Source organism: Calonectris borealis, chromosome 11, assembly GCF_964195595.1.
Source record: "Calonectris borealis chromosome 11, bCalBor7.hap1.2, whole genome shotgun sequence".
Taxonomy (NCBI): Eukaryota; Metazoa; Chordata; class Aves; order Procellariiformes; family Procellariidae; genus Calonectris; species Calonectris borealis.
In genome coordinates, this window is record NC_134322.1 from 15,178,748 (window position 1) to 15,200,989 (window position 22,242).

The 22,242-nt window shown below is 40.6% G+C and overlaps 2 protein-coding genes across 10 annotated transcripts in view; one reads left to right on the top strand and one right to left on the bottom strand.

Moving 5' to 3' along the window:
• Positions 1 to 11,120: 11,120 nt before the first annotated feature.
• Positions 11,121 to 22,242, bottom strand: part of CCPG1 (cell cycle progression 1) — a 34,798-nt gene continuing 23,676 nt past the window's right edge. For 4 of the 9 annotated variants that reach the window (XM_075160108.1, XM_075160114.1, XM_075160112.1 and 1 more), the window contains one exon: positions 18,807 to 22,179. In XM_075160108.1, the coding sequence (XP_075016209.1) occupies positions 21,999 to 22,179 (181 nt within the window). In that variant the 3' untranslated portion in view covers positions 18,807 to 21,998. Of the gene's footprint in view, positions 13,434 to 15,531; positions 15,670 to 18,806; positions 22,180 to 22,242 lie in introns of those variants that run through there. The other 5 variants (XR_012675231.1, XR_012675230.1, XR_012675232.1 and 2 more) reach the window with 5 other exon arrangements.
• Positions 13,221 to 21,709, top strand: PIGB (phosphatidylinositol glycan anchor biosynthesis class B). Its single transcript, XM_075160115.1, has 9 exons — positions 13,221 to 13,421; positions 13,598 to 13,728; positions 14,344 to 14,484; positions 14,905 to 14,956; positions 15,392 to 15,603; positions 16,847 to 16,911; positions 19,227 to 19,437; positions 20,196 to 20,376; positions 20,956 to 21,709. The coding sequence occupies exons 1-9, from the start codon at positions 13,221 to 13,223 to the stop codon at positions 21,085 to 21,087; spliced, it is 1,326 nt and encodes a 441-aa protein (XP_075016216.1). The 3' UTR covers positions 21,088 to 21,709.

A 22,242-nucleotide genomic window follows, 5' to 3' on the forward strand; every position in this document is an offset into this window, starting at 1 on the left:
GGTGGCAGGAAGCACCCGCAAACGGTATGGCAGCAGCTGGAACAGGAACCACTGCAGCCAGCCCACGGTAAGCCTTCCTCTCGCTGCTACCCGAATCTCAGGGGGTTGTAAGAGCTTGGACATTTTCTAAGTTTATGTAGGGGATCAAAATTACACCAGTAAAGTCCTGAAACCATGAAATGCACTTTTGAAGCTACAGCTCTACAAAGGAATGGCCACCTATTTAGTTATTAAATCTTCCCACCGTTTTTGTGAACAGGTTTTATGAACAGGTTGTATGAACAAGATTACCTTAATGCATGGAATTTATGGCCGTCTTGTAAAAAAGACCTATGCTACACAGGCCTAGGAATTTAGGAGGAAATTTGAGGAGAGTCAAACACAGTGGACAGTGTGGAGCATTCTTCATCACAAGCATCAGAATATTTGCCTTCATACATTTCCATGCTCTTGAGACAATCTGCAAGTGTCCAAACTGTCCTGTAGCAGGTGTTTCTTCTAGAAGAAAATGCTGGATTGTTACCTGTCTGACCATGGTTCATGCAGGAATTAAGACATCTGCCACTGGAGACAGAAACAGGGGAAGAAGAGGATCTAGCAACAGTCCATTTCAGATAATGCTCCAGAACAACTCATCTCTCTTTTCAAAGCCAAAACTTTGAAAACTTGCCTAACATCAGTGTCAACCGCCTCCACTCTCCCCACTCCCCAATTACCCAATTCTGTTGGAGGTCTCCTCTTCAGCACTTTGACCAGTTAATGGCTTTTTCCAACACACACTGAAAACTCACCATGCCCTTACCAACGGCCACAGTTTTTACACGAGCATTCAACAGATGACCTGCAAGACTATGGAATGAAAAACCAACCAGCAGGCAGCCAAGGCTAACGCTATTTGTTAGCATCCACAAATCTGATCTGTGCCACAAAACCTCCACTGGCAATCAAAAAGGAAACTTAAAAAATGCAAGAGGGGGGAAAGCAGGCACTGGGACACACTGCCTATGAACTGATTCGTGTGTATGCTGGCAAACTTCAAGAAGAGCCAGAGCACATGCTATACAGCAATTATTTCACAGTGAGAGAAATACTCTACAAAATACAAAAAGAAGTGAGAAAAAAGTAAATAGGCAAAATATGAACATATTACTTGGTACAGGCAGATTCCTACAACTGTAAAGCAGAATTATAGTTGTTCCCTTGGAAGAAAGTCAGCTTCTCATGAAAAGACACTCTGGAAAAAATTAGAGGGGCTGATGGGATGTGCTGCAAAGGAAAACTGACCAGCTGTCATGTGAATGAGCTTGCTACTTACTGCCGCAGCAGTCCATAAATGCAGTAACCGCCAATACCTCAAGACAGAACTAAAAAGATCTGAAAGGAGGAGACAAAGTCCTTTATATTGAATTTTTTCTGCTTTCCTCTCACCAATATCACTCCAAGAAAAAAAGAAAGAAACCCACGCTCAGAAGATCAGCTTTCACACTAGAAATGTAATAGCTGAACTTTGCCAGCATCAAATCATTAAATACCCCTTCAGTGATTAAAATGAAAGTAGGTCAGGCAGGCCTTCCTGCTATCCAAAAGGCACATCTGCTAAATATTTAGTAATACTATAGATCAAAGTAAAACTTTCATGTTTTGTTCTTTCAACTATAAGCCAACCTAGGCAGTTTCTAGTTATGGTGACAGAGCTTTCTTTTAGCATTGCAAGAGATAAAGTATTGATATGTTTAAGGTCAGTAGCGTTTTACACAGAAAAGAGCTTCTTAAAAATAGTCCCCTCTAAGAAAGGCTCTAGATTACTAACTTCCAAGAGTTACCAGGATCTCTTCAAGGATAAAAAAAAGTTAACCCTAAAATAATCAACAAATTAAAAGCATCAATTTTGTTTTCATGGAACATCATACTGCCTAAAGACAGGAATCCTTCTCAGCAATTGGGCACTAAACATCAGCACTTTGGAAAACTTTAGACCAAACTCTGCCATCTTTTTCACAGGAAAAACATCAAAAGATTGCTTCCTGAAGTAAAATTTGCTTATATTTGAAGAAGCTGTTAGTATCTCAGAAAAGACCAGTAAAATTATCCCAAACAAGGGGATCTAATTGATTTGTCAATTCTGTTGAACTACAAGTTTACTGCCTCCACATCACTTTCTAGTGATGTGTGTAGGCACAGTTTACCCTGAGGCACAGTTTATCCTGAGGCAAATCCAAGAGTGTAGGCGCTTGCTCCAGATCTGAATGAAAAGGGAAAGAAAAATAAATTTTTAATTCCTGAGTGAGGTTCTCTCTCTCTTACTACAGTTCTGAAATATTAGAAAGAAAATAATAGAAAAAAATACAGTGTCCACGTACAAGGTGTTAAGGCACAAAGAAATGGTGAATAAAAAGTTCTGTATTTAAAATGGCAATAAAATATATTAGTGTAAGAACAAACATGATTATTCGTTTTGACGGAAATGAACAAATTTGATCCTTTTGCATGTAGGAAACGGTATTTTGGCAACATTCACACTATTCAAATTACATCATCTGTACTCAAAAGAGGAATATTTGACCTAAAGATGGATTAATTACTCAACATGCTACAACTCTTCTGTGAGACTTATGTTGGTTCCACGTTTTGTCAAACTTATGAAGTGGCTGCCTGATCGCATGATGAGAGTGCCTAGAACAGTAATGCATGCAGATAGAAGTGTCCCTGCATTTTGGTAAGAAGCTGTAAAAGCACGTTAATAATCTGATGTCTCCATCTTCAGTCTGAAGAGTTACAGATCTTATTTTAGATCAATGATCTTTATCTACGTATTAAAAGGGTTGATGACTAAGTGTATTTTTTTAAATTAAAAAACGCAATAGCTTTACAGGAAGCTGTTGTACCGATGTAAAGGAACATGTACACTACAGCTTCCTTAGAAAGGATTTTCAATGTTTTACAATCCTATAATATTAATACAGTTTTGAAAGTTGATTTGATATTGTTACTCATGCTTAAGCTTAATTGATATGCATTTGTTCTTTGCACTACCTGATCCAATATGTCATTGCCAAGTAGAAGACACTGCTTTTTAAAACTGATCTCAGCAGAGTTTCAATTTGAACACAGCTGGGCTTTCTTTCCAGCTCAAGACGACCCTGTTCAAATCTTTCGTAGATCTACTTAACAGGACAAGTGGTCCTTCATGGGGGAGCCATAAGCTGACAACAGTGTCTTTTCCACTTTAAATTTGTTCTCAGGAGGAAAAATTGAAAGGGTAGTTATTTGCACTATTTGACAGATATAGAAGCATGCCTCTTCTGAGCTACAGGAAAGTATTCCTTTTGTCCTATATTATTGTTTGATCTTCCATGCAATGAAGCATATGAAACCTAACCAAACACCTGTGATGCCTATTTTTCTCCTCTACCATTCCTTAAGCCACGAACATCATTAACATTAGAGCTCTTTCATTTCCACATTTATTCAGTGACTCCCTAAGTTAAGTATGACTAACCTGACTGGCTGATCTTACCTCCTTCAGAGTGTGCGAGAGGAACGAGTGGGCTTGTAAAGATGGTGGTTCTGGAGTACATTAGCAAAGTAGGTCTTTCAGTTCCATTGGCCCTATTCCACTCCCTGTGCAACTCCCAGTTAAGAAAAATATTACTGCTCCCATTCTTTGTGATCCCTCAGGATGCTAGGCTGAAGAAAAATTCCCTAAGGCTCAACACACCACACTGGAGATTGCAAATGCAGTAAGGACTTCTTGGAGCAAAGCTCCAAATTTGCAATGCAAAAAACAAAGCTGAAATGAGGACGTGCCTCTTACCCGGTTTCCTAAGGAAACAAAGCTTATTAGAGAGAGGGGCAGACACATTGAATTTCTCTCATTTCTGCCTTCTCCCCCAACATTTGAATCCGTTGATCAGTTTTAACTCTCCTTCACAGAGGGGAAGAAGCCAAGATATGAAGTTCCTATACACTTTGTGAAAAACTGGCAGCTGGATAAAGGAAAGAGTCAGATGCACGCCTCCACTGAAAGCTGGCAGTTACAGTTTTTCAGTTCTAAAGGGGCACCCACTCGCTGGCCAAGCTGTACACGCATTGCTCCAGGCTAGCCGCAGCACATACTGCCACAATCATTCAATTTTACACTTACTTTCAATTTTGATTTAAAGACATTTTCTATTTAAAAGCAAATTAAATTTAAACACATCTATTATTAAAAATAAAAAGTTAATAGAATAAAAACTAGTTCAGTTTCACTGTAGTAGCAGTTCAAATTTTGGGGTTTTTTGTGTTTTGTTTTTAAACCTATTAGAAAGCATGATTGTACTTCTGCAGCACGCTCTTTTCATAGGTCTTCCAAAGCCTGCTTCTGCTGACACACAGCAGGATCTCAGCACCCGTCCTGTGCATTGGGTGCTATATCCAAACTGACTATTCTAGAAAACTATCAAATAAAGATTTATAGTCACCTCTTCTACTTCATAGCTAAAGAACTAAAAAAACACGACTTTAACAACTCCAACTTCAGGCTACATTTATCCAAACTAAAATTATGAGAGTTTTGCTATCAAATTCAGAACAAATACAATCAAATTCAGACAGTACTGTCTTCAAACTTGGATGACACCATCTCTGTACAGAGACGTCTATCCTGACACTATTCTGATGCAAGAAAGAATATGGAAAAATTACGTACAGCAAGACAGTTCAAGCCCCAGCAGAAAAGACCTGTCAAGTTGAATCATTGTTAGAGGAGAAAGTCAGCAGAGCATGTGCACAGGATCTTACAATGCTGGATGAGAAACACTCTGTTGCAAATGGATGATACCAGCAGGGCTTGAACCAAACCCGATACCTGTATTTTGGGTCACATTCAGTCATGCATACAGTTTGGTGTGGAACCAAACAAGTGGGGGGTAGGGGAACTATGATTAACATTTGCAATGTAGGGAAAAAAAAAAAACCACAAACCCCACAACTATTCTACTTTTTGCTATAGTCCACATTCTGAATGTTAGCAAGGCTTCAAAGAAGACTTGGAAAGCACCACCCATTGGCAATAACTATAACAGCAATTCATTCTCTCATGCAAACCTTATATAAAACAGTTTCACAGCACAAGCAACTCCCGCAACTGCTAGCTTTGAGTGATACCCTGAAGTTTTCAAAATGCATCACACTCCATGTTAGTCATGCAATTATCAGCACAGATTTGCAGAAGGAATACAATTTCCCTCAGCAACTACTAACATTATACTTGCAAGACTGGCAGATACACACAAGAAAACCAGAAAACTTGCATTTTTAATCATAATCATAATTAATCAACTTTTCTTTTCCTCCTACCCAACATACATGCTTTATTAGTCCTTATCACTGATAGCAGCCTTCAGTCTAGTCCAAATATTCCCGTTCCCCAAGGATGTTACTGGAAAGAATTGCTTTCTTCCTTTTCAGTTCACAGAGCAACCTTTCTCCTTATAGCTCTTTCACTGAGCAGCTAAGAGAACCAAATGAAATACCCAACAGTTATGAAAATAATGAGATAGGCCCTCAGAGTGAAACTTGGTTGACTTTGGAAGCACATGCTGTTCACTTTCATGGTTGTATAGCAGCTACCGTGACAGCACTGCCATTTTGAAGTGTTTAATTAGAAATGGGAGGATGCCTTTAAAGCAGCAGTACTTCTGCAAGAGAACCTTCATCACCTTCTAATTACATATGCTGCCCCATGGGTTAATACGCTTAACAGAAGTACTATAAAAATCGTGTATCAATTGTTTTCAATTTTGTTTTCTATTCTGCTGTTTCTAATTCAAACCTGAAAGGGGCTTACATACCTGAAAGCTCACCTACCCTTTCCAACAACAGAAGTTGATCTAATAAAAGGCATTACTTCTACCCATGGAGCTCACCTTACTGAAAAGAAAAAACTGAATCTTGAGTAATACTTAACTATTTTGCTCTTTATTCCTTTATCCTTTTATCACCTTTCCAACTGATAGCTGTACATACAAGCAGTAAGATGGCCAGCTGCAAAACTGCAATCACAAGCTCCAAAGTTAATCTGGAATCAGCTAATTGATTTGTGTAGCAGTTGCCCTTATACCCATCCAGTGTTTTATTTGCATATAAAATATTTCAGCTAGGTATACTCCTTACAGTCCTTTCATTCACATAACTCTCTTACACAAAGAATCACTGCAGAAGTATAGAGTGATTTTCAAAATACTATTTGCAAGTGCCCACAAATTTAACTTTTGATTTAAAAACACTGCTCATATATCTACCAACTCCTTTTTTCCACTGCAAACCACAGATTTCTAGAAAACCTGTACTCCTCCTAAGAAGTCTGTATCTTCATTGCTGCTTCCTGCCCCTTTCCTACCTTATTACCAGTCTTCACATTGTCTTCCAGAAATGCCTTTATCTAATATGGTTTAGTCTTACCCATTTCTCATCAGTAAAAGTATCAGACAGAGCAAAAGGGAACAGCTGTGAGAAATGGGTTTGCAAACTCAGGTAAATAGCACTGCATTGGTTTACACTTCGATATTATCTTCAGAGCTGTAAAAGCAAGGACATTTGCTTTTTTTTTTCCCTGAAGTAGTTTAAAATACTGAAGAACTTGTCAGGTCAGCTCCAAAGTGCTGGCCAGTACGTGAAAAGCATTCCAACGCCCAGTACTATGCAAAACTGTTATACATATATCAGAGTATTTTCAACCCCTTGAAGCCAAGTAACATCACAGGAAAAAGTTATGCTGGTTATATGTCATATTTTAATCTATATGCCATAACTTAATCTTCAAAGCTTATTAGATTGGAAAATAAATCACAGATGTTGAGACTACTTATTACAATAATCAAAAGTAAATTCTGTTGTATTATGTATGAAAACAAAACAATGTAAGGATGTTCCAGGAAAGAAATTAGGGGCTAGGACTTCTCATTCACTATGGTTTTCCTCCACTGGAGATAAAAGGGTATGATCTCAGCTGATTTAATGTGGTTCAAGTTAGTCCTGCCTCCTGACAGGGATGCAGTTTTCAGACTAAGACGACTAAAAAAGAAACAAGGAAAAGAAATCTCATAACCAGATGCTACTCCCAGAGGAAGACTGTTTGGGAATATATTTGTATAAATAGAAAAAAAAATGTGTTTCTGCTATAAAAAGCTGCCTTTTAGGTAAGTATTTCTTAAACCATGTACTTAAACAACTTTTCAGCCATGTTTGAAGTCAGTTCTGTAAACATGATTGTATCTCCAGCATGAGTGGTATCTGCAAGACAAGAGGAGCGAAAGCAAGTCCTTGAGCATTTGACATGCCCAGCCCAGCAAATGCTTAGCTATAAATATGTAAGTAACCCTTTGAATTTACTGAAGAACAAACTTAACTATCTGCAGGATCAGATCACATGTGCAGCAGAATACAGTAACGCAGCTTTAATACAGAAGAGAGTATTTGATGATTAAGTATTTAAATCATAAGTTTAATACATTTTAAATGCACCTTGTTATAATTATTTGCTGAGACGTTAACAGGGGAAAAAGAGTTGTCATTCCTTATACTCCACCTCTAGTGCCAATTTTGCCTGTTTCTAAATTAAATTCTTACTAGCCCTCTGTTGACTATGACAGACTGCTCTTAGTAATGGTGTTGATCTGCAAGTCCAGGGTTATGCTGAAAACTGACAGACTAATTAATGGTCATTATGCCAGCACAGCAGATACCTGGCAGTAACAGAACAACCAAGAATCCAAAGAAGACACACAAGGATTACTGCTCATAATACTTGTTTCTATACACGCCAAAAGCTACTTGAAATTTTTTTTATCTCACCAATCTTCTCTTTGAAAGACAAGGAAATGTGTAGTCAAGTGATAAAATAATGTGTTCCCATGTTTAATGATAGTGATGAAAACAAACTTACAGTCTGGTTTTAGATATGTGGTTGCAGATGAGAAATTTTATTAACTGTAAAAATAAAACAGTGTAAGTTGTAGCACATTCCCCCCACCCAGAACTCCTTTGTGCAAGAGATTAAGTAGATGTAAAATTAAAACCCTGAACTAGAAACACAGGAACATGCTGATCTTTTTTCCATCTTTTTAACCATGCTTTTGAGACATCCATTTAGCATCACAAATACTATTCCTACATTTATGTATCAACATTTGAAATGCATATTGTATTATATGCTCTTCCCTGGCCGGAAAATACTTGGAACAGTCACAAAAGTAGTATAAGTCTATGAAAAGAAACAAGGGCTGAGAAGACAAGTCTATGTAAGAATAAATTTCCAAGAAAAGGCAGGTAAAATAGATTTTATTCTCTAAGTATAGAGAAACATCACCTTGCCAATAACACCTAGCAGAACTCCTAACTCCAAACATGCATATGTGTTATCCTGATGAAAAACTCATAAGCACTAAACATTAGCAAAAAAGTTTGAGGAGACATACGATCACAAAGCTCAAAATACACCTGATGCATCTCTAAGGAGAGATAAAAATTAAAGTTGGGTGTTTTTGACAGTTCTAGGCATGTCCTTTATACTTTGCTAGCACCATAAAAAAAATACTACTTATTAATATAATCTAGTCACTTTATTAATATAATCTAGTCATTATGTATTAATATAATCTAGTCACTTACAGAGCTAGAAAAACCAAGACGTTTTTCTGATGGATTTAGCTTTCTTTAGTTCCAAGATCATCAAAGCGTTAGTTTAGCCCACGCATTGCAAACCAGGTTGAAGAGACCCCTGGAACCCTCTCCACAAGCAGACTTTGTCAGACATGCAGTGTTCAGAAAGAAGCAACAGATCTGTTGATACTCAAATACAAGATTTACGTTCTGGCTAAACAGATAAAACACACTTATATTGCTCCCTCAACAATTTAACATTTTAAAAGGCTTTTTTTCTTTTTTAAATCAGACATGCAACCCACTCCTCTTTTTTACAAAAGAAATGCACGTCTTGAGCTGTGGGAAACTCGCAGGCTCTACAGCTGCTACATGTGAAGGCCTGAGAGGGACTATTTGTGTAGTCGTGTTCACGGCAGCGGTTGTAAAGTTAGGCACACGCACGGGCAGTCGGGAGGCCGAGGCTCCAGACTTCTTCCTTTAACCTGACGAATGAGGCCCGCCTGTTAAAAGCCCCACGCAGCCAGGTTAGCGAAGCGGCCGGCCCCGCCGGCTGCGGAGGCGGCAGGTGGGCGCGGGCGGCGGCTGAGCCAGGCCGGAGAGGGGCTGCGCCTTCTGCGCTCCCGCTGCCTTAGGAGCGAGGTCCCCGCAGCCTGCGACGCTGGCCCGCTCCGAGGGCCCTGCAGCACAGAGAAAGCACCTTTTTCCCAAGTATTTCGAGTTCCCTGCCCAAACCACTCGTCCTGAGATAATTTATTAACTCCTTTTGCAGCGGAGAAGTTCTCTGAAGCCCGCTCCCCTCCCCTGCCTCCCGCAGCGGCAGCTGCCCCGTCGGAGGGTGACAGGGCGGCGAGAGCCCCGCGCCCCCCCGCCCCTCAGCCCGGCTGGCTGCCCTCTTACCTGCTCGCCTCCCCGGCCACCGGGGCTCCCGCAGCGCCGCGTCCCTCCGCACCTGCCCTTTCTTGGGCTGCAAGCGTGCGTTTTCCGTCAAGGCAACATCACTTCCCGTAAGGCCCGAGGTAGGGGCGGGAACGGCCCCTCCCGGCCGCGGGGCAACAGCGGGCAGGGCGGGCAGCACCGCCCCGGCGTGGCTCGGCTCGGCCCCCCCGTCCACCGGGAAAGTTGAGCGGGCTGGGAGCAGGGCCCGAGGGCAGCGCCGCACGATGCGGCTGCTCAGGCACCACCGTCTGCTACTCGCTTTGCTCCAATTTAGAAGGCCGTTTTTAATTAAACAGGCTGGCTCTTCAGTCGTACTCCTCCTCACTTTTCTGACAGATCAGACGCCGTTTAATAAAAATTCATGCGAGGCAAAACAGGTTTTGAAGAGAAAATACGTGGCGCCAGGTAACGTCCACCACTGTGGATTTAGCCAGTTGTTTCTGCCGCCCGCTGGCTACCCTCCCTCAGAAGAGGAACGTACTTCTATTTGCTCTCTCGACAGCTGCTCGATACACCCACTTTATACCCAGCAGCCTCCAGAATTCAGCAAGCACAGTCTTAAGCTCAGTTGCATCAATAACCCTTTCTGTCTGCATCAGTTCAGATATCCTCTTTCTTGAGGCTTTTTAAAATCAACTGCCATCTTTATGGAGAAACTTCCAGCAATTATGCTTACGAAGAAAGTGCCTACTGGACTTCAGTTACGCCTTTTTAAAACAGGCTTTTCAATATATAATGGTCTTGTAAACAAAGGAAGCTGCTGGAGTCACCACAGCAGTTCTTCTGTGTTTGCACTCATCACAGACTTGTGGCTTTGCCTCATGTCCAAACTATCACGCACTCAACTGCACCTCCCAGTCCACCTTCTACTGCTATCCTCTCATCTTAGCTTCTGCAAAGTCCATCCACTGCTCCCGGCTGCCACGTCGTTCCTGGCTTTAAATAAAAGCACATCCAGGGAAAGAATTTCTTCCCTCAGGCTGGTGTTGAAACCAAAATCTGAATAAAGTTCCTCCCAAGATCTGCAGGTTTTGGTTTCTTTTTAGATTTACTAAAGTCTTGAAATACCTACTGATCTAGTTTCCTTGAGTCTCAGATGCTGTTCTCCTTGTCAGACTGATCCACACCCGTTGCAAGATTAATGCTGTCCTACTGAGCTACACGCTGAAGCACTTCTCCAAGTACAACCTTTCAGGCAATCCTACCTATTAAATAGCCCCTCTAGTCTCATTCTTTCAGGAAAGATGCGTATATGCATGTGTGGTACATATGTGCATGTATATACATACAGGTATGAATATAAACGAAGGACACCAAAGTTGGGTGCAGTTCCCTTCTCAGCCATCAGTACAACTGCATTCCCCACAGAACCGAAGTATTAAGAACTGAAACCGTGACAAGCAGATAAAAATGGTATTTATCGCTTGGAGGATCAGATCAGAGGCAATCCAAAAACCCATGAAGTGTAACTGTACAACAGTGACTTTCTTTTTCCAGTTCCCTGGTGGTTACTTAAACTTAGACGTGAAGACATTCCATTAAACATTCAGAATTTTATACAAATTTCAACATTCACGTCCCTACAGGCTGGTACGAAACACACGCGTATGCAGTTACATCTTCTGATGGCGGATTGCTTCAGGGCATGGCCGGGCTGCAGAGGAGGCCGCCCGGGCCCGCCACGGCTGGCGCACGGCGCAGAAAGGACCTTCCCCGCCAGGCGACGAACGCCCCGACTCCGTGAGAGGCTTGGGCGCCATTTCCTCTGACGGGAGGCGCGGCGGTCCGGGCGGCGAGGCAGTGCCGGGGAGCGGCGTCAGGGCAGCGGCGCGGCTCACAGGACTCCCTCAGGGTCTCTTCTCCGGTGCGGCGTCCGCCGGCGGCTCCGCCGTGCCCTCGGAGGGCTGTCGGGGCCCGGGCGGCTGGAAGACGGGCCGGTAGATGTAGAGCCCGCTGACCACGCCGAGCGCCACGGCCAGCGCCACTTGCGGCAGCGGCAGCCGCCCCCACATGCCGGCAGGCGGCGCTGCCGCACCTGCGCCCGCAGACACGCGCGCTGAGGCGCGGCGGCCTCTCCACGCTCCTCGGCGGCACCTTCGCCCCCCGGCGGGGAGAGGGGGCGGGGGCAGAAAGCTCGGCGCTCCCCGGCCCGGGACTGCTTCGCCCCACGGCCCCGAGCCGCGCTGTGCCAGACCCGGCGCCCCTCACCTGAAGGACGGGAGACCACAGAGCGGAGACCTCCCGTTCGCTAGAGTGACCGGAAGGAAGTGCGGGCCGTGTCCTCGCGGCCGTGAGGTCGCGCATGCGCCGCCGCCGCAGGCCCGCCCCCGCGGATGGAGGCGGCCGGGGGGTTCTTGGCGCGGGCGCGGGCGCGGAGGCCGGAGGCGGTGCGGCTCCGCAAGCGGCGGTCGGTGCTGTACAGCGCCCCCGGCGGAGGCGCCGGGCAGCGAGGCGCCGGTAAGCGGGGCGGGGCGGGGCGGGGGGCGGCGGCGCTCGGAGGGACCCTTGACGGACGGCCTGCCCTTCCGCAGGCGCTGCCGGCGGGCCGGCGCCGCTGCTGGCGCTGACGGTGGCGCTGCGGACGCTCAACTGCTTCCTCGTCCAGACCAGCTTCGTCCCGGATGAGTACTGGCAGTCGCTGGAAGTGGCGCACCGCATGGTCTTCAAATATCCTTGGCGGTGCCAGCCCCCCGCCGGTCCTCGCGGCCCCCTCGCCATCGCCGTCGCTTTCTGCGGGCCGCAGGGGACACAGCCCCGCGTCCCGCACCGCCCCGGCGTGACTGGGGCTCACGGCCGCAGTGTCGGGAGTGGGAGGCGCGCTCGGGAAGAGGTTTCCACGGCAGTAAGGCGCTAGCTTAACCGGTAACAGAAATCTCGCTGCTTTTGGCCACGAGGGTAAATGTCTGGACCCGGACCAGTCGGAGAGTAACGGCTCGAGTGAAACTTCTCCTTCCAGTTGTTCGTGATCGATCCTTAATATTAATAATTATGGCTACCTAACTTGGGAATGGGCAAATGGCTTAAGGGGCTATTCATACCCACTGATCTTTGCAAGCATCTACAAAGCTTTACAGCTGCTGGCTAAGGATGATGTGCAACTGCTGGTGAGTATAATCAAAAAATGCATCCACTACTAAAATTCAATTTAAAAGCACTGTATTTAAATTCAGTGTATTTTTATCATTGTCCAGGTAAAGTACAAAGCCTTGAATTTGGCAATTAGAGACGTACGAGCACAGACACCTCACTGGAGTGTTTCGCGTAGGTGCAGAACTCATTCATAGATCTCCAGTCGCAGTACTGACGCCTGTGACTGCAGAGGATTATTCTTGGCCTCCATCACTCTCCTTGAGTTTCATACTGATACTGTTTGCCACTACATCGTAATTGCTTAGTGGTTCAGTTTTCCGAAGTGTTTAATAATACATATTTGTACTAAACTTAGTAACAACAGCCCCTTTTGACTTCTATTGGAGATCAATGGCAAAGAATTCTACTTTCAATTTCTGAACACTTTCAGTTGAACTTTAGACTTCCTTTGTTTTGGCAGAAATACTAGTCTTATCACAGGACATTACTATTTAAAAAAAAAAATCCTAAGAAGCTACAGAGAACATCCACTAATTCACACTATTTTCATGTCAGAACAGTCATTCACTAATTCGGTAGTCCTCTCTCTGAACTTGGAATTTAACAGGTTTGTTGCAAGTAAAATTCTCTCTCTGCTTACACAGATATGGGTCCCTAGACTTGCACAAGCAGTGCTGGCCGCTTTTGCTGATGTGAAGCTTTACTCATTAGTGCGACACCTTGAAAATGCAGAAACAGCAAAGTGCGTGGTGAGTCTCAGCCTTTAAAAAAATTTTATGCGTGTTAATAAACACTGTTTGTTGCAGTGTAAACAACAGCAAAATGATAGTAAGTCACACCTTGAAGAACTATCACCTTCATTTAAAACTACAGCATTTGTTTTAACATTTCTCCCTGGGCATCCTGTTGTTATAATTATTTTCAGTACTTCTGCCAGCTGTGTTCCTGGTTTACATGGTATTCCTGTACCAGAACTCTAACAAACACCATGGAAACTCTTCTTACCATTTTTGCTCTTTCCTACTATCCGATAAAAGGTTCCAAGATGGGAAGCAGGTGAGAAACTTTCTACTAACTACTGATAATTTTGGGCTTGGGATAACACCAATCTACCGATACTGTTTAAAATGCTAAATTTTATCTTAAAATATAAGGCAACCAAAACCACTTCATTCATGTAGCAAGAGCTCTAAATCATGGAAGGAACAGCAATTGTGGTATTTCCGCTAAAAATTTTTTTGAAGCTGTGATATAGCTGGTATGTAAAATTATTATTCTCCAGTTCCCTTATGCAACATATCACTTTATGGGAAACTTTAATTTAAACTTTAAAGGACTGGAATTTGTGGTAACTTGGGAAAAGATAACAAAAGCTTTTTTGGGTTCAGATATAGGTGAATTTGTGATCACGACTTTCTTCACCAGCTATCTATTTTAAAGCAAGTATGTGCTTCTAGTTAGCAACTCCATTGCTAATAAAGCAATTATATAGTTGGCAGCCTTCCAAGCAAAACAGAGTATCTGGATTGAGAGAATCAAAGTTATCTGCAGTACAAAAAACTTTTGGTCAGAGACATGACAGCATTTAAATTGTTGAAATGGCACTGTCTGCAAAAGACTTGACCAAACCTTTTGATAAACTTTTGTTTTTCTTACGTTCTCTCATTCTAGTTGCAAATATTTAGCTTTGATAGCATTTGCAATTGTTATTCGTCCCACCGCTGTTATCCCATGGATACCTTTGGTCTTCAGTCATTTTTTGCAAGAACAGAGGAAAGCAGATCTTATCCTGCATAACTGCATTCCAGTTGGGTAAGTTCTTTCTGAATTTAAACTATGACTCTGCACAGCTGTATCTTAAGATTGATTTTACCATGGCAAAGGCAGACAACCCAAAAAAGCTGATTTCATGTAAAAACCAAGCAAAAAAATAGAGTGCTTTTGCAAAAGTTTAAAGAAGGGGCATGCTTCCTTTAAATTAACGTATATGCTGCAAAAAAGCACTAGGAGAGATTTCAAGAGGATGAGACAAGAACAGCATTCCAGCTTAATCTGGGATTGTGCCAAGGATACTGGGTGATGGCAACTGGCCACTGTAAAATGGCCATGAGTATGGATAATCTCAAAAAAGATGAGGAATCAGGGAGTTTTGCCAGCTGTTTGGAGAAGAGTAGAATCTGATACAAAAGCAATTCAGGCAATATCAGTGCAACCAACTTTCCATTTTTGCAGATTGGTCACAGTAGGAACCTCTTTAATAATTGACCGTGTGTTTTTTGGTGAGGTAAGTTGTTTTAAACTTGACTTATAAGAAAAAGCTTGGGTTTTAGCATTTTAACATGGACAGATGTTTCAGACTTCTCTAACTTCTGTTATTTCTGTGACTGTGTCTGGGCTATGATCTCTAAATATATCCTAAGCCATAAACCCTTAAACACTGACTTCTCAGTTATTTTAAATGACGGACTGTTACTTAAAATCAGTATGCTCAGCTCAATAAATCAATAGTTATCAATGAACTACAAAACTTACACACTTCTGTGCTTAATTGCTGAATATAGGAAGTCTGTGACGAGTCTTAGGAGAAAAAAAACCATCAGTATGAATGAAAATGCTGTATCATTTAAGGCCAGCAATGACTGTGTAATTCAATTTAGCTGTTGATTTTCACCTTGGATTTGTATTTAACGTTTTTGCCCCCTTCCTCTAAATTTCCCAGTGGGTACTGGTTCAGCTGAACTTCTTGAAATTCAACGTGCTGCAGAATTTGGGAACGTTTTACGGATCTCATCCTTGGCATTGGTACTTCACTCAAGGACTACCAGTCATCTTGGGTACCCATCTACCTTTCTTTATTCATGGCTGTGTGCTGGCACCAAAAAGGTATCACATCTTTCTAATGGCAGTGATTTGGACAGTGTTGGTATACAGGTAATTTCTCCTAAGTGTAACTACTATCTTTCACTGGTTCTGTTCTTTTCAAAGCTCATGTTCTCTCTAGAATAAAAAAAGAATAGTATTCAGGTTAAGTGACAGAAAACTTTAACTATTCAAACACTCCAAGAAATGCAGTCAATTATACAACAGTTTCTAGAATTTTATGTAATACAACTTCTTGTATCATTACCAAACATGTATTTTTAGAATTGATTAGACCCTTAAAGAATAAAATAATTCAGCATGAAATTCAACGGAAAATGAAAAAAACACTCAATCACGAAACAGGTGTTTAAGCAACAATAGAATTAGTTAGAAAACTCTGTTTACTAGATGCCTGTTAACAAAAATACCATTTCAATTGGTTCTTTAATACATCCCTAGTAAGATGAGATGTTCTTGGGCCTCTAAAACTTACTCCATTCGCAAGTCAACACACAGCTCTTAACATTTATCATAGGGCTGTATGTCTTATTTTAAGCTGAGAAGTAGAAGAAAAGGTAAGCTATTTCTAAAGCTTCAGAATTAACTGTAGATTAAACAAGAGAGACACTTTCAGACAAGAAAAGACACAGCAAATTAATAAATACTAAGTAATAAATGGTATTAGACTACAGTAGTAACAGAATACAGCAGAACAGTAGGGAGGCCACAAATGCCATCTCTTCTTTCAGTCCAACTCAAAACTGGATGTAGTTCTATTGGTTTTAGGACTTTATCTCCCTTAGTCTTATAAGAACCTGTTTCGTTCCCATAATGTAAGTCTTGCAAAAAAGCCCCAAAAAAGTCCCCCAAAAAGCCCCAAAAGTTGGCATGGGAAATTGTGTAAAGTTGTATTAGCAGAGGTGAATGACAATGATAGACACAAATGTGTACTTGAATCTTAGCTTCTCATCCACACTTTTTATTATGTTTTATTACAGAAAGCAAATTGGTGAAGTACTGGCTAAGTTATATCTAGTAGTCATAGAATCAGACGACTTAATTGCTATAGTGGTAGCCAGGTACTTTTATTAGTGCTTGGTTTAAACTGACCCAATAATCTTAATTCGAATGTACTTACTATGTTCTTAAAAAGTGACAGTTTGGATTTTTACCCTGAACTGCTTCAATGCCAAAAGCTTTTTAGTACATGCAAGTGCTTTTCTTCCAGTCCTCCATGCTCTAAAACACATTTTGTCAACAGAACTGATGCATTTAACTTTCTCGCTGTAGTATTGTATCTGTTTCATTACAGCACGCTGAGCCATAAAGAATTCAGGTTCATCTATCCAGTACTGCCACTTTGCATGTTTTTTTGTGGTAAGCATTGGTTTCAAATGTCTTGCAACCTTCCCTGTATATAATTTTTACCTAAAGACAGATTGTTAATAGTCAATGTAGGTATTTGACAAAGGATTCGTAGAACTGGCTTAACCTTCTCTCACAGCTAGGAGAAAAACAAACAAACAAACAAACAAACAACAACAAAAAAGACGAGGAGCAGCAAGAGACTGAAATACAGATGGAGAATCCTTAGCATGGATAAAAGTACTTCCTGCAAAAAATATGAACGTTGCCTCAGTGACTTTTTAGCAATGCCACCTTTACAGTGAATTTTGTTCCTTCGCTCCTTTGGAGTATTTTCCACCCAGTTCTCTCAAATATGCCTGACAAATGCCTTTGATTATGCAACAAAAAAAATTAAGTATTCAAAAACTAAAATTATCCTTTTCTAGATTCAGATGTTAGTAGATGATGCTAGTTTTCTGTCTGCTCTTGACCAACCACCAGCTGGAGGCTACTTTCCACAAAAGTTTTCGAGCAGTTAATGTGATAGCTTTTTCCTTCAGGCATAGTAAGGTAAATTTGTTAAAACAGGAATAAGGTCCCTAAACTAATGTGGTTAACTTAAAAATTAATTAAAGAGAATCTGTCCACAGTTTAAACTGTAAAGCATATTGATTTTGCTAATGAAGATTTTTCTGATACTTTCAACAGAAACTTCTAAAGATTTCTTTTTTTTTCCCGTTTTGTGGTTTTTGTCTTTTAAACACAGAAAAGAACCTAATAAGGAAGTATTTTATATTTTAAAAAACTAGGTATTAACTACAGCAGTGTACCTATAGGAAAAGTAAAATCATGATGTAAAGTCTAGTATGCTGAAAAGTTACAAAGGAAAGATTAAAACTTCTGGAACATGAAGCTGAATAGCTTTAGTTTAAATACAAGTTCAAAAGAGATGAATCAATGAAAATCGTACTTTAACCTGTTTTGCTAGTCTAAACAAAAGAAAATCTTATTTCAATAATTTTGCTCTCTGCTGAGATCAAATATGTAGTATGTCTTGGCTTAGTTCAATAGCAGATTTAAGATGAACCAGTTCTACCTCACATGCAGAAAAATTCCAATCAGACCACTATTTTTTGTTAATATCCCTCTTAACTTTCATGGCTATAAGGGAATGAGGTCATCTATGCAATTTATCAAGAGCTAATTATCATCTGTTTGGATACTTCAGTAAAGAAAAAAAAATGACAGAAGTTATTTCTCATAACTCAGTTACAAAGAGGTCTTTAAATTGCTCAAAACATTCTAAATAAAAGCAGAAAAAACCCCGCATGAACTTCAAAGTCATTCCCAAGCAGACTTAAATATAAGAGCTTTCACAAAAGCAGTAAAAAAAATGCCTATAATAGAATGTTTCCACTTGTTTTTAAACCACAGACTAATTAGTGGACTTTGTTTTCATCTGAGATAAAGATCTGCAATTTGTCAGAACAGACCAACTAAAGACTAATTTAACTTACTTTTTACTGACTTTTGAAACAGGCATATTTTAACTTGTTTCTTGTGATTCAGTAAAGGTGGTCACATAGCTAGGCTGCATAAAATATTTTTATCTCCCGATACTGACAAGCACGTGACTTGGTAAGGGTTTCCAGCCTGACTGCAACATGAAGCTGTCTTCTGGGCCAGGTTCATCTAAGTTGTGATTGTGAGAAACAGGTTTATATCCTATCGCCCACCAGGAGAAATGTCTCTTCCTATTGTTAGCTCCTTCAAGAAAAGCAAGGGGGGAAGGAGCAAGGATGAGAGATGGGAAAAGATGGAGGAGTAAGCTTTTCCAAGGATAGCAGCTCAAAAATTAATAACAATAAGGGAATGGTGTAGCTTCCAGCATGTTGGAGAAAAAGAATACCACAGCCATACCAAAACACATGTAGTTACCATTTATTCTGGCTCTACTTGGACATGCATGAATCAGAACACATCAGTAAGCCGCCACATATCATTCATCCAAACTACTGAATGGACTATTTTTCCCCCACAAGAAATGAAAATTAAGCTCTAAAGAGGCAAAGCACTGGCTTTAAAATCATACTTCTGTACTTCAAAAGACAGGTATGGGCTTAACATTTACACTGTTAAATTGAAGACTTATTAAGAGCAAAGTCTAACCTTTGAATTTCCATTCAAAGAGTAAAGACTGAAAGAACACTGTATTAAAATACCTCAAAGCAAGGTACTGTTATCAACTGAGTAATGGTTTTCCAGGAAGTTATGGTACTTTCAAAGATACTATGTGGAACTGTTAGTATATGCTCATCTCTCAAACTTACTGAATGTTTCTGTAGGATATTCTCTGAAACACCTGAAAGCATGGAAGAAATCTGCAGCAAGTTTCCTGCTTTTATCAAATTTACTCCCAGCCCTGTATACAGGCTTGATTCACCAGCGAGGCTCTCTTGATGTTATGAGTCACATACAGCAACTCTGTAATAACTCTTACCAGTCACAAGCTTTTGTCTTCATCATGATGCCATGCCACTCTACTCCATTTTACAGGTATTAAAATAGTTAACAGTGTACTATATTAAAATCCATACACTTAAGCAGAAATTAAGATTTTTTTTTTCCCCTAAGCTTAATAAATTGAGATGGATAAACATATACAGGAAGAGCTTTGATTTTTCACACAGTTAATACAGAATGAATAGGGGAAATAAGCCAAATGCTTATACCACAGTGTAAAATTGAGCATCTAAGCTTTATTCAGTTTTTCTAAAATAGCTTTGTATGAGGATATGCAGTAAATCTTACGGCTTCCGAAAGTAAGTCATACTGCTTCATTATGGTCACTTTTGTAGCAAAACTAAAGACTTATTGTTACAGTCAAACTGTATTAATTTTACCTTTACTAATTCTGCTAGAGAATAAAGAAATGTAATTACAACATACAATGACTGAGGTCACTATTCCAAAAAGTTTGCAATAGATCCTGGCAAGTAAACAAAACATTAAAGCAGATATAAACAGTGAAGCTGATATGGAACAGTATCTTTTTAAGAAACTGATGTTACACAGACAGTATTTTTATTAAGATAAATCTGCTTTCTGTGAACTGCCAACAACATAGTCACAGCAGTTTGCAGCTGAATCCACTTGTTCTACTTTTGCTATCATATGAAGTACAGAAGGGAAGAAAATATGACTCTGGGGGAAAAAAACGAATTACTCAATTTTGGTTTTGACTGAGGTATCTTTAAGTGATGAGTCTTTTCAAATCTTAGATCCTGAAGTGTTTGTTTTGTTTTTCTCCCTAGTCATGTTCACTGTCCTCTAAAAATGAGATTCCTTCAGTGTCCTCCAGACCTAACCGGAAATGAGAGCTATATTGATGAAGCAGATGTATTTTACTCTAATCCACTTGGCTGGCTTAATAAGGAGTTTTACAATGATACATTATTACCCAGTCACTTGATCTTCTTCAGTGTGCTAGAACAGGTATGGTAACTGCAAGGTGAAACAAACTAGCTTTGAGGCCAAGTTAAAAAATAAATTAGGGGACAGTTACAGTTGAAAATTGTTGTCCACAACTTTTTAAAACACAGCTTAAATTAAAATTGAACCCTCTAGTCCATAATATAGTAGAGATACCATTCCAGTGATATATACTTAACATTCATGTATGCCCTTTCCTCTGCGTGAATTCTACATGCCATGAAGTAATGTTTTATGGAATTCTCCTCAAGCCATATTAAAACAAACGTGCGGTCTGTTCCCAGAACCATACACTTTTAAGTATGCAACAATGACAAGCAAAAATGCCTGCAGTCGGAGTACCTTTTTCCCCTCAGTTCTTTTGTGAAGTCCGTGTACTCAAACAACAGTGTCTGGTGAATATCCACTCCGGACAGGATCAGACAGGATAGGTACCTTTTTTTCTAGCAGTCTTTCCTAAAATAAAGGATAAAACTTCCAGGGGACAGTTGAATTGATGGTTTTCAGAAGACTTTGGAACACTGTTTTGATGCTCCCAACTACACTTTCTGACTGTGGAAACTAATGTATGTTCATTTACAGGAAATATCATCATTTCTAGCTTTAAGGGGCTATGAGAAAACGGCCACTGTCTTTCACACTCATGTACCTCAAGGACGAGTTGGAAGCCACATCTACGTCTACAGGAAAAAAACTGAAATGAACCATACCTGAAAATCAGTTTCTAGACTTAAGATCTAATGAGATCAGTTTTGCATAGCAGTACTATGCTTAAAAGATCTTGTACTGCAGAAAGGAGAGAGTAGTGAGTCTGAAACCGGGTAAGTCAAATGGGGAAGTCTGATTAGGCAGCCATTGGCCGTCTGGAAACACCTAAACCTCTTCCTGAAGGCAACTTCAGTAGCAGAATGGCAGGGTGGGGGTGTTGACCTACCTTACAACACTAGAAAACATCAGGAAGACCAAAAAGTTACCATATGACTACTTAAACAATAAGAAATTAGACAAGGTTGGGCCATTTTTATAGAACTGTACAGCTATGCTAGGTTTGTTTTATAAATAAAGACTTTTACCCACAATGTCTCTTTATTTTTCTTCTACAATATGCAGATATGCAAGACATTTCAAGTGCTTAAATCAGCAAGCTGATTAGAATGCAGCACAGCAAATTCTTCACAATTCAACAGGCTCTTGAACCCCCCCCCAAAGACAAGAAGCAAGTGTAAGATTACAAAACACCAATAAATGCATTACCATAATGTAGACCTATTTTTTGAAGGATGAGATGAAGTTAGTATATCAAACATTGGTACATTACGCATGACTCAAGCTTGAACTACACTAATGGAATGCAATTAAGCATATTTTTCATACACAAGTCATTGCATGCCTAGTTTCTGCAACAATACTGCTGGCACCCAAACTATCATCACTTCCAAAGAACAGTTAAAGCAACAGTACAGAATATGCAAATTAGAAAGCTTGACTTCTGCCTTTTAACAAAGATGTGTAAAAATCAAATTATTTAGAGAAAAACCTTGGATCTTGCTGCTTTGTTGAAAAACAGTTAGTTTCCGGAGAGGATGTGAATTATTAATTCTAATCTTATTTTTACCATAAATTACTCAATATTTTGGATCAAAGGGTAATTGCCCCAATTCTATTTCAAGATTTGCCATGTGTCTTCCATTAGTGCGACCATGTTTATGCCATTTACCTTCTCTTTTATTACGGTGGTGGTACTTCTGAGCTTGTTTTTCATGTCTGGAATTTTCAGTTTGTGTAAAAGAAGGCCTTTTAGGTCGACTGCAAGGAGTAAACAAAAGCTGTTATTACTACTCTTATGAAGGCATCTCTCTAAAAACATTT

Bases quoted from the DNA above. Each gene is read 5' to 3' on its own strand.
- PIGB (XM_075160115.1), top strand. From the start codon at position 13,221: ATGTCAGAACAGTCATTCACTAATTCGGTAGTCCTCTCTCTGAACTTG. The intron at 14,485-14,904 runs GTAAGTTCTTTC...CCATTTTTGCAG, and splicing joins CATAACTGCATTCCAGTTGG to ATTGGTCACAGTAGGAACCT. The intron at 16,912-19,226 runs GTAAGCATTGGT...ATGTTTCTGTAG, and splicing joins ACTTTGCATGTTTTTTTGTG to GATATTCTCTGAAACACCTG.